Genomic DNA, 20270 nt, shown 5'->3' with positions numbered 1-20270 from the left:
GCATCACAGAAAACGGAAACACATACGACAATCAGACTGACACAAACAACCCAACCCCAAAAACAAGATCACACATTCTGAAGGAAGAGAGAAGGAGAAAATGTTTTCTGGTTGTTGTGGTGCTCTGCAGCTGTTGCCTTAGCAATGGTGCAGTTGTTGCCGTGGCAATAGGAAGGGTTGTTGTTGTCAGGTGGCCATTGCTGGGGTGCTGAGGTCTATGTGAATGGTTGTATCTATGTGTGTGTGCGTGCGTGTGCATGCGTGCGTGTGGGTGTGCATATGACACACGAGAGACAGTGAGAGGAGGAGCGGGATGAGGATTTTAAATAAGAAATAATCATACACGGAGGTTTCTTTTGGTATAAAGCCATATCCATTCTCATATTTCACTCTCTGTGGCTATATGTTTCGACAGTTAACTGGTGGTGTGCAAAATGTGGTGTATTTTCTGTGACTGATTGATTCCAATGCAGTGAATTGGGCCTGGAACCCTTGTTAATGCATTGCAGTAAAATGAATACTATCATTTGTGCATCTTAGGGGAACACTTTGCCTTTAAGAGCATGGACTGCACCACTACAGTCTGGTTTACGGGGGGATGTGTGCATCCTTGTCTTTGCATCATCAGCTCGGTAATTGTACAAAAGCAGCATAACCCCCCCTCCCCCTGCCAGCTCCCCACAAAGTAGGACCAATGGTGCAGTAATAAAGCAATTCTAAATGATGAACACACACTTATTCCCTGGGGTGGAGAGAGGCATAGATCCAATCTACAACAAATACAACACACACCCACACCCATAGCTATGCATGTACATGCAGGCATACGCGTATTTATACACACACACACACACACAGACATGAATACGTTAAAAAGCACCAAGCAGCATACCGGAACAGTGTGCATAGGAAGGCTCAAATCCCTGTGTCATACAAAATCCCCCATCCGGGCAACCATCCACCTACAGAACCTGAACCAAGCTACCGGTACTGTTCTGGACTCATGGCTCCCTTGAGGGAGAGGCAAAGAGTTTCAGAGGGTTCCAGAGAGTTTCAGAGGGTTCCAGAGGGTTCCCAGAGCCCACGGAAGAGACTCAGTAGAACAGCATGGACAACAACTGATCTGGAACTTCAACCTGTGTTAATTAACAGCAGTATTCCAGCCAGGAGGTGACCTGAAAAAGCTGACCTGTTTACCACATTGCATAACCCCACCCTATTGTGGCACTGAGGGTTTACAGACCGACACACACACACACACACACACACAACACACCACTACTGGCTTAACACAACTTTGTGAACGTTCATGTTCGAAACTACAGAACTTATGCCTCCTCAACAAACCACACATAACATCATTATTGCGACAAGACTTTACAAAGCACGACCGAGAGAAAGTACAGTGTGCAGAACTAGTGTGTGTGAATAATGACAAGATGTTCTATCCTCCTCGCACAGAAAACAGATACAAACACAAGCTTGGATGCCATTTATCTCTCTCCCTGCCTCCCTCTCTCTCTCGCACACATTTGTGGACGTAGTTAGTCCAACTACCAAATTACTAGTCTCTACCTACTCATCTCCTGCTCTTTTTAACAACACGCAGAGGGAGACACACACCAACAATCAACAGAGACAGAAGATTTACTCTAAAGGGAATAGCAGACGGAAACACGGGAGAACAAAGGAGACACACTGACAGACATGCATTGCGGTAGCAAAACCACTTCCCAATGCTGTGTACAGAACCGAACACCGGAGAAAAACACTCACCAAGAAGTATGCAGTCTTCATCCTCCTATCCCTCCTTCCTTAAAACAAGAGTGCTCTGCTGGCCCTACAGCTGCCTCAGTCTGACTCAAAGTAGGCCAAGGACAGGCTCTGGTCAGCTGAATGGCACCCAGGAGGAACATGTGGACCACGAGGATGCTGCAGGGGGATCACATTTATTTCAGATAGTTGGTCAATCTCACAGCTGTGACTTGGACTAGGTTACAAAAAGACATCACAACCAGGGATGTCAGGACTTTTCTTCTTCACATGCAACACTTCATATTGGCAAAACTTTGCAGAAGTGCAAATACTCCAACTTCAACTGTGGAATTCTAAATAAGGTCATTTGTAATGACAGTATTAGATTCGGCTACTTGTTGTTTTTGAGGTTTTGATGATCTGACCATGTCTCACTACTTAACCCCGTTTCTTGTCTTCTGGTTTGGGTTGGAGCCTGAGAAGAAAATTGCAGAACATTTCAGTAATCACATTTCATGGAATATTATGCCACCCGGTGGTACTATAATGAACTACAACAAAGTGACAACATACAGGGGAAGAGAAAAACTCTTGCATTTAGTTTAATTTCCCAGATAGCCTGCTGCATGGGGAATGGCGCGCTCTAATGTCTCTTTCTACCCCCTCTCCTGCACATTGGTCCTTCTGTGCCTCCTGCGGAACAGGCGGGAAGTGTGTCTAATAATATTAGTCGTCTCTGGGGCACTTAGATTGTCTTTACAATGTCAGACATTGTTTGACTTGATACAGTTAACTCGGACTGAACAACTGCATTTGGAAAGCTCCAACCACTGACTTTTTTGGCAAGAACTTCACTCACTGCTTGCATTACTGATGTTTGAAACTCCTGGCAGGGGAGTTTTTGGATGCTCTTAGATGTTAGCGTGCAGGAGGACCCAGCTTCACTAATATTTTGGATGCTCTTAGATGTTAGCGTGCAGGAGGACCCAGCTTCACTAATATTTTGGATGCTCTTAGATGTTAGCGTGCAGGAGGACCCAGCTTCACTAATATTTTGGATGCTCTTAGATGTTAGCGTGCAGGAGGACCCAGCTTCACTAATATTTTGGATGCTCTTAGATGTTAGCGTGCAGGAGGACCCAGCTTCACTAATATTTTGGATGCTCTTAGGTGTTAGCGTGCAGGAGGAACCAGCTTCACTAATATTTTGGATGCTCTTAGATGTTAGCGTGCAGGAGGAACCAGCTTCACTAATATTTTGGATGCTCTTAGGTGTTAGCATGCAGGAGGAACCAGCTTCACTAACATTTTGGATGCTTTGGTATTTCCTTATCAGGGCATCAAGGTCGCCCAGTGTCGAAACAGTGTCGCCCTGTCACCCTTTTTAATGACTGTAAATCAGTCAACAAACCCTTACTAAAACCAGAAACCCCATGGGAGTTGTCAGGGCTGACAGTGCCACCCATAAAAACTTGAAACTCCTAATTCAGAAGACTTTGCAGCCCACCTTTCCACAAATATGTCTGTTTTTTTCCTAGAAAATTTTAATTGTCCTATTTTCGGCAAAGTAGGAGGGCACCATGACATCACCAGACACATACTGTACTGTGCCACATAAAGCCTCTTTTTACATACAATCTCTGCTTTCACCAGGACTTAAAACCGGGGCTTCCTAAAATGTTTGCCCCAACCAGTCTTAGACCCCAGGTACAGGTATATCTGCAAAGCAGATGCACTCCTCCATATGATTCATAGGTTCCCTATTGTTTTATCCAAGTAGGAGAGGTGACTGGGTTCAAGCTCAAATACACTGAAGCAGTCCATGTTATTACAGTTTAGGCTGACATTATTTTCTTACATCTGGAAATATCATTTTAAGGGATCAAAATCTATTTTTATAGCTTTGTTGCTAGTGTTGTTATCAACTGTGACACAACTCCCGGCATTGACAACTTAGATGGAAAGATACTGAAGATGGTAGCTGACTATGGCCACTCCTTTCTGTCATGTCTTTAATCTGAGTTTAGAGGAAAGTGTTTGTCCTCAGGGCTGAAGGGAAGCCAAAGTCATTGCACAACCTAAGACTGGTAAAGCGGACTGTTCTAACAGCAGACCTATCAGCTTGCTGGTCAAACACAAAAAAAATGCCGTTTGACCAAATACAAAGCTATTTCATCTGTAAACAAAAGGACAACAGACTTTCAGCATGCTTATGAAGAAGGGCACTCAACATGTACTTCACGGACACAAATTACTGATGATTGGTTAAAATTTATAAGAAGAAGATTGTGGGTGATGTACTGTTAGATTTCAGTGCAGCCTTTGATATTATTGACCATAACCTGTTGTTGAGAAAACATATTGTGTTAAACCGTGGGGTGTTGGGTTGAGTGTGCAGAGATGGACACAGAGACAGGGTGGTTCTAGTCAGAAAACACAACTTTACTAGGCAACAAAAATAAACACAACACCAAAATAACTCAGGGTTGGCTCTGTCCTTCTTCACCTGTTCGGCTCCATGCCTCCGGGAGCTTCGTTCCCCTCTGGAGGCTCACTCCTTGCCTCTGGTGCCATGGTACTCCCTTTATGTGGCCTGCACGGCTGGTAGGCACTCTCCCCTAATTACCTTTACTTGGGGCCATCAGCGTCAGGGTGCCAAGCCTGTGTACTCCCAGCAGAGGGACTCAACGTTGTTTGTGTCCTTACCTCTTGCCATCCACACAAGTGGGGCATGGTCAGTGATCAGGATGATCTTTCTCCCTAGGAGGTACTACTTGACGGTGTCCAGCGCCCACTTCACGGCGAGGCACTCCTTCTCGACAATCGAGTACTTCTACTCCCTCAGTAGGAGCTTCCTGCTGATTGGGGTGCTGCCCGCCTTCCTGCTCTTGAGACAAGACGGCCCCTACCCTTGTGTCGGACGCGTCTGTGTGGACCAGCAGGTTTTTTGAGAAGTCCGGGGTGATGAGTACCGGGTGCGAACATCGCGCATCCTTCAGGGCCTGGAATGTTGCCTCTGTGTCCTCCGTCCATCGCACCGTCTGGGGTAGGCATGCCTTCGTTATGTCTGTGAGAGGAGAAGGTATTGCGGCAAAGTTAGGTACAAATCGACTATATTAGCCTGCTAACGCCAGGAACGACTTCACCTGCTTCTTGGTTCGTGGGACCAGCCATTCCCTAATGGCATCCAATTTATTTTCTTGGGGCTTCACATTGCACCGCCTGATACGATAGCCCAGGTACTCCACCTCGGCATAGCTCAGCTTGCACTTGTGGAGGTTTGCAATCATCCCTGCATCACTTAGCGCATCCACCACTACCTGTAACCTACAGAGATAAGACTCCCAACTGTCACTGTGCATGATTATATCATCCAAATAAGCAGCAGCGTACTCACGGTGCGGGCGCAAGATGCGGTCCATGAGTTGCTGAAAGGTCGCTGGGGCCCCGTGGAGCCCGAAAGGAAGAACCCGGTAGTGGTATAGGGGCTATACCACATATATAATTGACGTCACCTACCCGCTCGACGATGTCGTAGGTCCCATGCCACGTAGCCAGGAATTTGCTTTCCGTTGTGGGGTTCAGGACCAGGACATTCTCACCCGGGTGGAACTCTCCAGGTTGGGCCCCTCGGTTGTATAAGCGCTCCTGGGTGCATTGCGCATGGGCCATGTGCTCCTTCACAACTGGCCAAATCGCCTTCATCCTCTCTCTCATCTCCTCCACGTGTTCCACCACGCTGCAAAGGGGGGGTCGGTTTATCCTCCCTGACTTCCTTGGCTAGGTCCAGCAGTCCGCAGGGCCGATGGCCATACAGGAGCACAAAGGGGGAGAACCCAGTCAATGCTTAGGGTACCTCGCGCACGAGAGCCAGATCTCACGTTTCAGTCCTTCATAATTCGCTGCCTGGTAGGCGTTCAAGTCTAAGTAAGCCTTCTGGGCCTTCCCGGAGAGGTAGGGTGCCAAAAGGCTGGCCCGCTTGGGCCATCCTTCCCTCTGCGCCGTCCTCTCGAAGGTGCACAAATATGTCTTCACGTTATCTTTCTCCATTAGCTTGACCAGGAACTGATTCGGGCTAGACTCCTGAGCCATATCACCCTTCAACTGGGCTACCTCCGCTACCAGTCTGAGTTTTTGTTGGTGCTGCTCCTCCAGCGCTTGCTCCCGGAGAGCCTGTTGCTTCTGCTGGCTGCGGATAAACTGAGCCACCAGTTCCTCCATGATAATACGCTCGACCCCACGGCACCCAAAGCAATGTATCTAATAGAACTCAGTTTTCTTTAATGGAAGCCACTCTAATATCAAACATGTAGGGTGTGGTGTACCACAGGGCAGCTTTCTATGCCCTTTATTATTTTCTATTTTTACCAACGACAAAGTATGTGTGTCTTGGTATGCGGATGATTCAATCATATATGCACTTCAACAACCACAGCTAACAAAGTCACTGAAACCCTTAACAAAGAGTTGCAGTCCATTTTGGAAAAGGTGGCCAGTAAACTGGTCCTGTATATCTCTATAACTAAGAGCATTGTATTCGGTGAATGAATGGTATGGCTGTTGAAAAAGTTGAGTAAACTAAATTACTTGGTGTTACCATAGATCGTAAACTGTCATGGTCAAAACATATAGATTCAACGGTTGTGAAGATGGGGAGAGGTCTGTCCATAATAAAGAGACGCTCTTCTTTTTTGCCACCACACTTCAAAAAGCAAGTCCTGCAGCCTCTAGTTTTGTCTTATCTTGATTATTGTTCAGTCATGTGGTTGAGTGCTGCAAAAAAGACCTAGTTAAACTGCAGCTGGCCCAGAACAGAGCGGAACATCTTTCTCTGCATTGTAATCAGAGGGCTAATATAAATACTGTGCATGCCAGTGTCTCTTGGCTAAGAGTTGAGGAGCGACTGACTGCATCACTTTTTTATAAAAAAACAATGTGTTGAACATTCCTAATTGTTTGTATAGTCAACTTACACACAGCTCTGACAACCACACTTACCCCACAAGACATGCCACCAACGATATTTTCACAGTCCACAAATCCAGAACAATTTCAAGAAAGTGTACAGTATTATATAGAGCAGGGGTGGGCAAACGTTTTGGCTTAAGGGCCACATCGGGATTTTGAAATTCAATTGATGGTCAGATTTCTTGGGGGACCAATTGTTTGTTAAAATCAATTTGCGGGGGCTTCCTGAGTGGGGCAGCGGTCTAAGGCACTGAATCGCAGTGCTTGAGGTGTCACTACAGACCCGAGTTCAATCCAGGCTGTGTCACAGCTGGCAGTGACTGGGAGACCCATGAGGCGGCACACAATTGGCTCAGCATCGTCTGGGTTAGGATAGAGTTTTCCCAGGCCGAGATTTCCTTATCCTATCGGGCTCTAGTGACTCCGGTCACCGGGTGTACGGTGTTTCTTCCGACACATTGGTGCAACTGGCTTCCAGGTTAAGCGGGCATTGTGTCAAGAAGCAGTGCAGTTTGGCTGGGTCGTGTTTCGGAGGATGCACGGCTCTCGACCTTTGCCTCTCCCGAATCCGTACGGGAGTTGCAGCGATGGGACAAGACTATAACTACCAATTGGATACCATGAAATCGGGGAGAAAAAAGGTTAAAAAATATATATATATATATATGTGTCGCGAGCCGGATTGAAGTGCCCTGTGGCACTTTTATTTCAGCTCATGATTCATGATTCAACACTTTACACGTTGCATTTATATTTTTGTTCAGTGTACTTTCTGAAGGACAGCTAAACTGAAAGACAACTAAGAACCTAGAGATTATTATGGCATATTTGCAACGCAAATGCCTTGTGACGCAAAAAACTTTGTAGCAGTGTTTCCGAAGACATTTACTGTAAATAATTTAAAATGAATCATTTAATTCCCCCTTTGAACATGCGTACACTCAGTAAAAAGTGTGCTATCTAGAACATAAAGGGTTCTTCGGCTGTGCCCATAGGAGAACCCTTTGAATAACCCTTAAAAGTTCCAGGTAGAACACATTTGAGTTCCATGTAGGACCCTTTCCATAGAGTACAGCAAGCTCCCAAAATAATGTTATAGCATGATTCAGACAACCTTATTGAAATGAGAAACTCCCTGGCAGTTATAAGCCCAAACTTCCAGAAAACAGTTTATCATATATGGCATGTAAATCAGGGACTTTGTATAATTGACAATCTATTGATTGTTAATTCTCTCATATCAGTGCAAATTAAACAGATACAGAAGTGAGTTATATCAACAGATTTGTAGCAAATCTCTAGTGTAGATTCCTTTGACCATATCAGGGCTTAATTTACAAGGGCTTGAGGAGTAAAAAACTTGTACAAATGTATAATTGATCGAATCTTTATATACAGTGTATTCAATCAAATTGTCTTAATAGGGCCTGTCACAAATCCCCTGCCAGTGACTTATCAGCATCTCACAACCCTTCCAAGCTGCACACTCCACTCCCCATCCCCCATGACAGGAACCTGAGAGTCTAGGGCAGGGGTATTCATCTCTCACGCTACGAGGTCCGGAGCCTGCTGGTTCTGTTCTACCTGATAAGGAATTGCACACACCTGGTGTCCCAGCTCTAAATCAGTCCCTGATTAGAGAGGAACAATGAACAAAAAAATCTGTGGAACTGGCTTTGAGGTCCAGAGTTGAGTTCGAGGGGTCTAGGGGTACAATAGAACAGCTTCTCAAACACTCTCTGACGTGGGCCCGGATTGGTTGCGAAGGGGCATGCTGTTAGGGGGCAGGACACCTGACAGCTCTTCGACTGTGCAGGCCAGTGTCTCTTCACTCCTGTGAGCGGACTTGTGGGATGGAGTGCATACAGAAGTGAGTTGTAACTTGTGTTTGCCATTTACTGTTGGTAGTAGTTAATGATAATTGTTTCCATATCTCGCCTATACAGTCATTACTAGTGCTCCTGCTGTGCTATTGCATTCATGCCAATTGTAAATAGCCTATTCATTACTGTTCATCTCCTGTACTACAGAACCACATCTATTGTCTGTTGTGTGTGTGTCTATGGCAAAAAAAGTTCCCTTGTGTGTAACTCTGAGGTCACCTCACTCCCCTCTTACCAGGGGAGGTGCTAGTGGGTCACAGGTCAGCCCAAACTGAGAATCACTCTCGTTCAGGGCCTGTGGATGAAGTCCTCTGTGGAATGACTAATGAGCACCGACTGCATTTCAATTGATTTGTTTATTAAAACATTTCAACAAAATCAGAACTAGACCAGCATTTGCCCATCTGCTGGTGATAGTAAACAAAGTATTAAGCGTAAGAATTGAGTAAAGCTTAAACAACATTACATTATGAATTGACTGGGTTAAAGTGAGATGGATTAACAATTAAAGTCCAATCTGAGGCCATGAATAGACTACATATGATTAGTTGGCAGCAACTAAATCATATTGAACACACGACACGAATCCATTGAAAGAAAGAAAAAGTACCAAAAGCAATCGACAGAACAGGAGTAAAACCAAACAAAACACTGATCCTTCTTATTATAGCCAAAGTAAAAACATTGATCATCCTCTCAGCATTGCCAACTCCACCTGACTGACAGTTGTTCTTGAATCAACTACCAATAGAAAGAGGCAGGAATATTCCCTGGACGCAAAGTAGGACATCTGGAAGAATGCAATCCGGACCAGGAGCAGACTGAAGACAGGCCACACTCATCCACAAAGTCACATTGAAAACAAACTGCTTTTCCTAGTCAGTCAGTTAGGACACAGAGGAACTCAAGGACAGTGTTAAAATAAAGACTGACCCTATTAAAAAAATAAAAAAAGTGTGAGAAATGTCCCTACATGAGTTCCATTTGGACATAACATGGAAATAACTTTTATGTAAAGGATTCAAGTTGGGTTTCGCCAGTCCATTCTGAATAAAATGCTGGATATGTTGATGAACCAACTGAAACAAATATATTCCTTGACTGAACAAGAGTACAAACAGTAGTAAAAAAATAGGGAACACAGCCTGTGCATTGGGAGCAAAAAGTCCAAAGTCATGATTGAGTTTCCCAAAGCTTCTCATCATCTGGAGTGGAGTTCGGTGAGTGGAGAAGCCATCAGATTGTCGTTTTATAGAATCTAGCGCCATGTTTTGGACTCCTTACCTTCAAAACAACACAGCATCAATGTACAGGCATGTAGAAAGCTGACGGAGTCTGTTTGGGGTTGAGATATATATGCTTACAGACTGGAGATTAAGGTGTCTCATGGTGGTTTGGGTTTATGCTGCTCAATGGACTTCCAGGCAGATTATGTTCCTTTATGAAACAAGTAGATTGGCCTTTGAAAACCTGTGGGAAAAAAAACATTAAAATCCATTTGTTTTAGAAACAGTATGTACTAGACTGGGAAAAAGGACAAAATAAAAAAATCAGATGGATATTGTAACCTATCGACCAATGACTTACCTCTTGACGAACTGTTAGGAGTCCCGATCAACTCGTAGCTGGAGAATCCCACCTCAGATGTCAGATATGTGGAGAACTGTTCTGGTTTGAGGCGGATGCTGTGGTAATTCCTAAAGATGCTATCCTGTAACAGTAAGAAATAGGGAGATATTATGATGTCATCTTGAGTCCTGAACTGCCCCAGAGCTGAGCACAGCTGCGCATCCTCATAGGGAATTTTGCAAAGAAACATGCTACTTGTTAATGGTTTGAGTTCTTGTTTTGGCTATCATCAATATGGCTAATTCTGTATGTGCATTTGGCCAGTGTAACAGATTACATGATTGGTGCTCCTTACAACACCGCCCACTCTCTCACCGTGAGTTTCTTTCTCTTGCCGTAGGTGACCCAGGGCTGTGGCTCCAGGACGAACAGGCCTCCAGGACGCAGGTGTCTGAACACTCTGTGGAAGAGGCGCTTCAGGCCACCGTCTCCCCAGTTCAGGTGGACCCACTTGGTAACGCTGAAGCACAGGATGACGTCATACTCTGGTCGCTGGGTCAGCAACAGAGCATCACTCTCCAAGACATAGTTCCCCTGAGGAGGAGAGGGAGGGAGGGCAAGGGGATGAGTTCTGAACAAGGTGTGATATTTCTCTCTGAAGGGTCACGCAGAAGTAGAGGCAACACAGTATTGTTCATTTTATTCTTAATATAATGAATAACGATTACTAAATGGAAAGAAACAAAGGCTGAAGGGCACGCATGCTTACCTTGATAAAAGAGACATTGGAGGGGAAGTCGCCGGGAGGCATGGTGAGTGTTTTGGGGAGTGGGGGTGCTGCTATGGGCCCCCTGGAGATATGCAAGGAGACCGGGAAGGAGCTTGTCCCCAGTTCAACAGCAGGCGCTCCAGAGTCCTTCTCCTCAGCCCCACTCTCCTGATCTCTTCTCTCTGCGCAACGCGACAACGAAACACCATCCGCTGCCTCCACTGAGACACAGTCGCTTCTCACCTGCTTTTCGACATTTCCATTCTCAGCCCTGCTGTGCTCTCTTTCATTTTGTTTGTGTGTTTGTTCGCCTGAGTGTGACGCGCCTTCCTTCCTCTCCTCCTGTCCGTTTGCCTTCTCCTCCTTCCTTTCCTCTTCCGGCCCATTGGTCTTCTCCTCCTCCCCTGCAGTTCGCCGGGCCTCCTGGGCCTGCAGCTCTGACAGGTAGTGTCTGATGTTCTGGCGGGCCGCGTGCACCAGACCGCCGTCAATGTCCAACCCCAATATGCGTGCGGGCCGCAACTTCTTAGCAATACACAGTGTCAGGTGACCCGTGTTGCAGCCCAGGTCCAGCACTGCTTTACCCTGGAACCACTCTGGACGCAGACAATGGAACCGCGGGTCCTCAGAACAGCCTGGGTTGCGGTAACCATAGTACTTGTTGTAGTTCCCATACTGGAACTTCTTTTTGTTGCCTTGGTGCTGCTGTCGTTTGTGCTGGTTATGGGGCTGCTGTTGCTGGGAGGACCCCCTGGGACCTACCACTGGGGTTTGGAAGGAAGACTGTGCGTTTCTCCCGGGCCCAGCTCCACGGCCCTTCTCCTCCGTCCCTGACCTGGACATAGGAGTAGATTGGGCCATAGGAGGGTCTGTTTTACTAGAGTTGCGTCTGCGTTTGCGTGGCCGGCTAGTGAGCTGGTTCGGGCCTCCGGATGTGGCTGCCGAGGAGTCTTCCGGGGCTCGAGGCTGGGCCTGGGGGGCTGATACAGTGAGCGTGGCCTCATCCCTGCAGTTGGAGGGGTTGATGTTGTTACCATCACCACCCTGGGGGTTCAAGATGGCTGGGACACTGGCTGCTTCGAAAACTGAGGCAGACGCAACACTAGCAGATGCCAGGTTAGCTAGAGAAGAAGCAGTGGTGGTCACTTCACCACTTCTCTCTGAATCTGACAGGTCCAACCCGGAGACTGAGGACCCCCCACCACCTCCTCCATGGTGTCTGTGGCGGTGTCTCCTCCTGCCGCCACTCTTAAAGGGCGACACAAGGAGGCCCCTACCTCCCATCCCGCAGTTAAGGTTGAGAGGGTCAGTGATATCCCTGGGAATGAGGATCTCTACAGGGTCGCGGTTCTTGGCAGGCAGTGGGGAGGACCTGGGTGTCTCAGCGTTCAGGGCCCTGTTCACGTCCTCATCCAACAGACTGTTGAGGTTCAGCGGGTCAAATATGTTTCCTCCCAGCAGGAAGTTGGTGGGCAGAACCGAGTCACTCTCAGAGTTGGCCCGTCGTCGTCTCTTACCTGCTGGATGTTTGAACCCTGCATTCATTGTGCTGCGACGCTTTGAGAGTTTCTGCTGTTGCTGTTTGGGCTGCTGCAAGCCATTTTTTGGGTTAAGGTGCTGCTCAGTCACCATGGTCTCCTTTCCAACACTCTCTGTCTGGTCGTTGGGGTCAGCAGACCTGCTGTGCTTGGTTTGGGCCCCACTGTCTGGCATGGGGCAGGTAGAAGCACCATCAGTGCTATCTGGGTTGGACAGGGTGATCTCTGGGACTTTGGTGGTATTGTTGCAGCTTCCAACGCATTCTGAGAGTTTTTGGGGTGGCAGAGGTGGTGCTGGGTCCACTTTCGTACTTCTGGTTGGAACAGTCTCTTTTTCAACAGACATCTTTATCATCTTCCACTCAATATTTTTGGTGCTGACATGGGACCACCATACTGAAAACACACAAAAAATAGATTATTACAATGATCTCTGAAATGGATAAATCATAATATTTATAAATTCATTCAATTGGACAGTTGTTTTCAGTTTCTGCTTTCCTGGCTATTTCAAGCACTCATTCAAAATATGACAACTTGTAAAACTTGCCATCCTGATTTGTGCCTGCATGATATTCTATAAGAAGTCCCCAAAATGCATACATGTCACTGGATATAGGCTAGTAGAGGTTATTGGAGGCAAACGTTGAGTGTACGTATACAATGAAGAAATGTAAACCATCTCCTCAATGCCTACTTCTGCGCGTGAACACGCTTTCTAAATCCTGTTAATGAATGGCGATATTTTCCACGAATCCTCCTCTTTGTGTTCATGAACAAATGCGACGAAGTAAAATGCACACTTGTCGTCTAGCTACAGGATGAGGCAACTGTATGTTTATCAACAACAAGTCTCAGCTCACCGTTCCCCCGCCTTCCCGTGAAGCTGAACTGTCACACTCCCTCCCGAGTTCCTGGCGTTCCCCGCAGCATCTGCTTCGTTGATAGCTTGGTTGTTCGCTAATATTATTTTTCACTGTTGAAATCAAACATTATGTTTGGGAGAAAAGCCTCTCCAGAATTCATAAAACAACCAGTTCTGGGTGAATTTCACTATGATTGTAAGCTCGCTGTACACAACAAACTCCGTTTAACTTCTAGCTCAACAGCTCAACCTCACGCAGGTTGAAAGGTTCAAAGGGTTGTTTTAGCGTTTGCTAAGGGGCTACACTCGTAGACATGCCTCAGAACCAATAAGGTTACGATTTTTAGGCAGACTTCCTAAAATTGACCAATTACATACGTGCGGGGGTTGGCCAATTCACGTCGACCTAGTTTTACACACAAATAGGTGTCCCATAATTTGCCGGTCTGAAATTAAATGTGTTATTCCCCGCCATTTGGAGAAATTCCCTATTAAAAATGTATTGTAAACCTGTATACGGTCAATAAGCGCCATTTAGTTCAAAATATTTTCATCAACGGAATGTTGTAGAGACAAGACTAAACAACAGATTTACAAACGCTCCCAACCCCTCTCATGATTTCCACTAGTTACCACAGCCACCAAGTCAAAATGGGCTAGGTCGTAAAAATTCCTGAAAACAAACATTTGCTTTTTGGTCTAAATTTAAGGTTAGGGTTAGGCATAATGTTCGCAGTGTGGTTAAGGTTAGGGTTTAGGTTATGTTAGGTTTTAAAATATATTTTAATAATTTATATAAGAAGATAAATTGATGGGAGGAGTTTGCAACGGTTGAAAAGTTATTGGATTCGTTTTGGAACCGGGATGCGTCCCAGGCGTGAGCTGGGTGCCCAGTTGTCACTAGTTACCGCAGCCACAAAGTAAAAATGGTCTCTACCATAAAAATAAAAATATACTTTTTGGTCATAATTTAAAGCATGGGAGTAAAACATTGGAGTAAAACAAGCCTATATTTGGGGTTCTCCGTAGGCATTTGTAAGTTACATTCTTCAAGAATCAAGCAGGTTAGAGCGTTGGGCCAGTAATCGAAAGGTTGCTGAATTGATTCCCCAAACTGGCAAGGTAAAAATCTGTCGTTCTTCCCCTGAACAAGGCAGTTAACCCACTGTTCCCAGGTAGGCCGTCATTGTAAGTAAGAGTTTGTTTTTAACTGACTTGCCTAGTTAAATTAAATTTTAATTTTTGAAATAGTCAGGGTTTAGCCATAATTGTGGCTGTGGTAACTAGTGAAGACCGAAGTGGCCTGCTCCGGCCGACGGCGAAGTCAGCTCAAAACAAAAGTGATGTAGCTCAAAACAAGTGACATAAGGTTAAGCACATGGAGTAATGGGTATTATTCTGTTTTCCAAGTGCCAAACTGGAGAAAAAAACGATTTATCTGCATTCCAAATGAAAACTAGTTTAAAAATTCTAACATTTTTTTTATGGAAAAGAGAGGTTTGACGTTTCAGAACGGTGCACCATTCCGCCTTTTGACAACATGACCAAACGGAACAGATTACTGTTCCATTTGAGAAGAGCGTTCCTCCTTCACAGCTTTTGCCCGTTCACGTCATGGGCCATGCCCCACCGAGGTTCTTCTTAATCGAACTCCCCTTTCGCGGGCGAGAATTGTAAAATCGTGATTTGTAGTTTTTTATGCAACAATGTCCAGGATTTCCTCCTGTACCCCTGGTAAAAAAAAGTATATTATCTATAAATTCTATCCAACCATGTCCAGGATTTCTCCTGTATCCCTTGTAAAAGGGTTTATTGTAGACTATACATTTTGGGAAAGTTGCTTTGTTACCTCTAACCATATTGCCCAGAGAAACTGTTTTGATGAAATTATAATCTCGGGTTAATTTATTTAGACTACCCTACATTTAAATCGCAGTTGGCTAGACGCATTGTTGTCGTTGCCTCTGAGTGAGCATTGTATTCCTTTGCTCTTGACTCATAATATTATCTCCTTCCCCTTTTTGGGAGGATTTATTTAAAGAAGTTAATATCTTTAGCTGGACTGACAACCAAAATCAATAGGCCAGGGTTGTTCATTGGAATCATAATAGATAATGGGCTTTGAATGCCAACTACAATAGAGCCAAAATCTTAAATCATGACAAATATCTCAACCACACTGATAGCCTAACTATCAGTTATAACTAACACTTAAACCATGATAGTGTTATGATCATGATTTTGATAAATGGGCCCTAGCAGTGATTACATTTCTAAACCATTCATTCAGTTTAGATCAATCAGTAGAGATGATTTGAAATGTCACATTAGCACTGACATACAGTGAGTCAAGTTGGAAATGAAGTGAGTTAGCAAAATAAGAACTTTATTCCCCTGAGTTTAATTACAAGACTTTGTACATGAACAAATATAAATATATATACAATGTTTTACATGATTTATAATTTAGGGAAGAATCCAAGACAGGGAAAAACTGTTTAGGAATGTAAAAGAAGAAAATCCATTGTCCATGACAAAGAAAACAACGAGAAGCTCCAGGCAGTCTACACAGTAAGCTCTGTAGAAAACATAACACAGCATGAGAACTCTGCTGTTAAAAGGCCTTTTAAAGTGACAGTGACAGGTTGTCAGAAAACTTTTGATTGTCCTTGACCTCTTGACATTTTTCTAGCTTAGCCGGCCCTCACCACACGCTGCTTAATAGGAAAGATGAATGATGTCCTGAACGCGTCCGGTGATGATCTGGATGGCCAGATGCTCTCAGAACACAGATTGTAGAGACCTTTATGTGTCCTGGTGGACACATTGGATATCAGGGCCAGGGCCTCCATATTGCCTGGGGCTGGATTTGAAACAGTGACCGCCTCAGAGTCCTTGTTGGGCCGTCGGGCACAGGGCCAGAGGGACATAGAGGGGTGGGGATACTGGAACCCAGGGGAGTATGGTCTAGTACCAGAGGCGCCACAAGTAGAGATGTAGAGTGAGACGAGGATGACAAGGAATCTGATCGATGTTCAGAGGGAGAAGGAGAGAAGGGGAAGTGGCAGGGCATGGAGAGGTATGGAGAGGTAATGGTGATAGGTGTCGAGGAGCTGGAGTAAGAAGGGGAGGGTGGGGGGGAGAGGGAGTGAGGAGGAGATGGGTATGGGTGTGAGAGGTGTTGGGTAGGGTGGGGGTGGTGGAGTACAAAGGTGTTGGGATAGGTGGGAAGAGAGGTGTTGATGTAGGGGAAGGTGGCCTCCCTGCTGGCTCGTTGATGACCCATCCCTGTACTTTCCTTCCTGTTCTGAACTCTGCCCAGTAAGCATTGTCCTTCTGCTCCAGAGCCCCAGGGCTGGAGGTCCAGGGGAAAGGTCTGGCTATGCACCCTCCCCAGAGGGCAGGCACTGTGGGCATCCAGGTGGTCCCTCAGTTCCTGGACAAAGCTCTCTCTCTGGGAGGGGTCCACGCTGTCAATGTAGTTGCCCAGGCGGGAGATGCATTCTCTGAAACCTGCACTGTAGATGGGGTTGGGTGGGGGCTGTGTGTGCTCATGTATGAGGCCTGTCCTTTTGGAACTCACAGCACTAGTCACTGGAGCAGAGGACTCTTTCACATGATTTTCTGAAAGGGCTAGTGTTGGTCAATAGTGATTCCAGCAGTATAGGGAGAACATTTAGGAAGAGAAGAGAGGACAGAAAGAGACAAATCGAGAGATGGATCCATGTGATGTGAAGATGAAAGTATGAGAAAATATCGTGATAGAATGGATGACGAATTTGGAGAGAATACAAACATGGGCAGAGAGAGGACAGTATGAAGAAGCAGGATGTACATTTGTGGGAGAATTGTCAACAGAATTTGCAAGAGCCAATGTGTATTTGTAGATGTTTGTAGATAAGTTATACAAAGGGAAGATAAGGAGGTTTTGGGGAGAGAAAAATAAATAATTATTAGCACTCACATTAATATTTAATATTCTATATCAACAGTTTGGGGCATATTTCGCTTTCTATTTATGAAATAAATTACATGAAAAACACACGGGCAAACTATAAACATTTAGGATTGATAGATACCTTTTCTGTCGTTCCCATTTGCTTTTCTTCGTATGTAATCGACAGTCAACTCTAATATTTCAGCTTTTTCCAATTTTGGATTTTTCAGCCGCTATGAGAGAGAAGAATAATCCTACTGAATATAATGCATTACGATCAACCATTACGAACAATATTTCGAATTTTAATGATAAATGATTTTTTGGTATGGAAGTGATGATTTTATGGTTAAATACAATACTTTTAATACAAATATAAAATGTTAAATTATATTTTGGACGTGTCTATCAAGTTCCTAACAGACAACAAGTTACGTTTTCAATTTCATTAAATGAAGGTCATGGATGGATACGTTGGTAAAAACTCGGAAGTTTCGCGCAACAGCATTTCTTCGTAGTTTTCACACGGGTCTGCTTTCCGTGTGGTTGTATGGGCTGTTTGAAATGTAAATAATAGCTTGACAATGTGTATTATTGAAATACAACGGATCTATATTTTCGATAATACAATGGCACACAATGAACTGATTTCAGAAAGCTGTTAGAAAAGCAGTGGTCAACTCAACTCACCATGTCAGAAGTGTTGCTTAGCAGTATAGTCCTCAGCTCATCCAACCGTTGGTTTATCCTATCACGCCTCTTCTTTTCAATTACCGGTTTAAGAACCTAGAAAATAATCATCATCATCAGTTATTGCAACAACACCAAATCCAAAAACAAATTCACTGACACCAAAATATAGATTATATTTTTTTAAACATCAGTTTTACGCACGATCTGGATTTACCCTCTTTAAGGAATTACGATTATTCATGTTTGATCCTTCCAATTTTCCTCGATTAAGTAGGCCTATATGAATAATGACTACTTTTCCAAAAAGAAAATGATGTATTCATCCAATCCGGTCAATGAAGCTGAAAAGGAAGTCTCCACACTAACCAACAAAGCTGGTTCATTTTTTAAAAGAGGCCGCAAAGCTACTTATAAGGTCAAGCAGACCGACTGTCATTGGTTGAAAGGTGACAATAACGTTCTCGACCGTTCTCACTTCGTTGCATGCCTTCTTGATACTCACCAAATGTGAAATATGTTCAAAGATACAGTAGCTTCATTTCAGCAAATCAATGTGCATCTTTGGAATGATCTGGAATATGTTATTTACAATATAGCATAAACATTTAGAATTAACGTAAAGTCCATAATATAGCAATGTATCTTAATCCTAACATGTAGCTATGGCTGACGACGTAGGCTGTGTGATTCTGTGCATTATTTTTCAGCCATATGCTTACAGTATTAACGTAATGAGCTGTAAATGCCCGGCTTAGCCTTCTCTGACCTTAATTTGGCATAGAAATTAATGCGTTTATACCATTATTGGCGCAATTGACCAGTAAAGCAGTTATCGCTTTATGTAAATATAGGACCAATTTGGTACGAAATGTGTCTTTGGGGCTTGGTGGGTGTGTCTCCAGACTCAATGCATCTAAGAAGGCCTTTTGACTATCCATAACAGTACTTCATATGTATGCGCCAAATTGGCTTCTTAGACAAGTGTACCTTGGGAACGTTGGTTTTCTCGTGGGAACAGAAATCTACTGTTGCTGAAAAAGTGTCAAAATGAACACAATCACACCAACTCGAACACACTCGTCTTTATGATGTATACATTCCATGTAAGTGACAATTTACGCATGCGTGGCAACAGTCGCACCTTGTGTGAGCGTGCAGTAGCCTACCATCTGCTCCACATGGGCAAGTTAGATTGCGCTGTTAATCAACACGAAGTACACAAATGAGCCGTGGGAAATTGAGCCGAAATCCACATTTGACATGCACGCGAATCGAGGATTGCGGTTTTATCTATTATGGTAAGGCCATGCGTAAAAATAGGCCATTGCAAAATAGCTTTTAACCTATGCATGGGGAGTGAGAGAGGGAGAAAGAGAGAAATTGCAGTGAGAAATTGGAGCGAGAATGTGGTCTTTTGGAGGCCGCGCGTAAAAAGCATCAGTGAATGGAAAAATGACAAATGCATAAGTGGGATGTCTGGACAGAGGTGCAAATTTGCCACGGGCATATTGTATACTCTGTGCAAAGGCTATAAACAAAAGTAAAACAGAATAACTTTGACAGAACAGTACATTTAAAATAATACAAAATGCATTAAATGAATCCAAATTATTAAAAGGAAATGATCATCAAATCTGACCAGAGAGGATAGGTCAAGCTCTAAAATGCAATGTCAAATACCTTCTTGGTGATATTCTGTTACATCATGTTAAGTGTTAATTGTTTGTGTCGATGCTGGGAACATTTCGCACTAAATGACCATCCATTCTTGAAGTGACTCACTTGGAAAATGTCACCAATCTCTCGCTCATGAGATAATGCAGGAGTTGTGGTTTATTATGTTAGAATGTATACATTTAGCAGTTTAATAGCCTGTAACGGTGTGTTTGTTCCCAAACACCGACTCCAATATTGAGCCTTGAATCAAATGTCTTGACAAAAATCACACAATCCTTTCAATGAACATCCATTCAGCATATAGCTTGTTGAGCTATGTTGAGTTTTGCGTGTTGAGTTTTGCGCAAAACGCCATAATCTTTCTGTCCGCTCTGCCTAGTTATGTCAGTCTTAGGTCTGAGGGTCACATTTCATTCAAACTCAAAAGTTCAAGTTGTGCTTCACACACAACTTCTGGGTTGTGTGCCTGGGTTGTTGTGGTTATGGTAGCGCGTGTCTGAGAGACATGATATCCCTTTGATCTGAAGGCTATTTGGCCAAAGAAGGAGAGGGCAGTGTGAACTGCATGAGAGAAACCTAAATGCTGATAAAATATCGTAAGTATTTTTCTTGGATT

General features: G+C 44.3%; 2 protein-coding genes across 3 annotated transcripts; both read right to left on the bottom strand.

Moving 5' to 3' along the window:
- Window positions 1-8947: 8947 nt before the first annotated feature.
- LOC110534037 (7SK snRNA methylphosphate capping enzyme) lies at window positions 8948-13999 on the bottom strand. Of its 2 annotated transcripts, XR_002475076.3 has the most exons (6): window positions 13346-13999; window positions 10945-12878; window positions 10551-10769; window positions 10194-10317; window positions 9971-10076; window positions 8948-9890 (listed from the first exon to the last, which is right to left on the bottom strand). XR_002475076.3 is itself a non-coding variant. In XM_021618673.3 (5 exons), exons 2-5 carry the CDS (start codon window positions 12835-12837, stop codon window positions 10036-10038), a joined length of 2277 nt encoding a protein of 758 aa, XP_021474348.2. In that variant the 5' UTR covers window positions 12838-12878; window positions 13346-13999; the 3' UTR covers window positions 8948-10035. The 2 variants fall into 2 exon arrangements, 1 of the variants encoding a protein (XP_021474348.2); XM_021618673.3 differs by having other exon boundaries at window positions 8948-10076.
- A 1825-nt stretch (window positions 14000-15824) lies between these two features.
- On the bottom strand, window positions 15825-18462 carry LOC118936925 (uncharacterized). The gene is made up of 5 exons (XM_036934575.2): window positions 18453-18462; window positions 18192-18253; window positions 17975-18070; window positions 17427-17517; window positions 15825-16980 (listed from the first exon to the last, which is right to left on the bottom strand). Exons 1-5 carry the CDS (start codon window positions 18460-18462, stop codon window positions 16181-16183), a joined length of 1059 nt encoding a protein of 352 aa, XP_036790470.2. The 3' UTR covers window positions 15825-16180.
- Window positions 18463-20270: the final 1808 nt, after the last annotated feature.

The sequence above is a fragment of the Oncorhynchus mykiss genome, chromosome 10 (assembly GCF_057628025.1).
Source record: "Oncorhynchus mykiss isolate SJ-2025 chromosome 10, ASM5762802v1, whole genome shotgun sequence".
In the NCBI taxonomy this organism is placed as follows: domain Eukaryota; kingdom Metazoa; phylum Chordata; class Actinopteri; order Salmoniformes; family Salmonidae; genus Oncorhynchus; species Oncorhynchus mykiss.
Note: the sequence above shows the minus strand (reverse complement) of the source record. Positions and strands in the feature narration are given on the sequence as shown.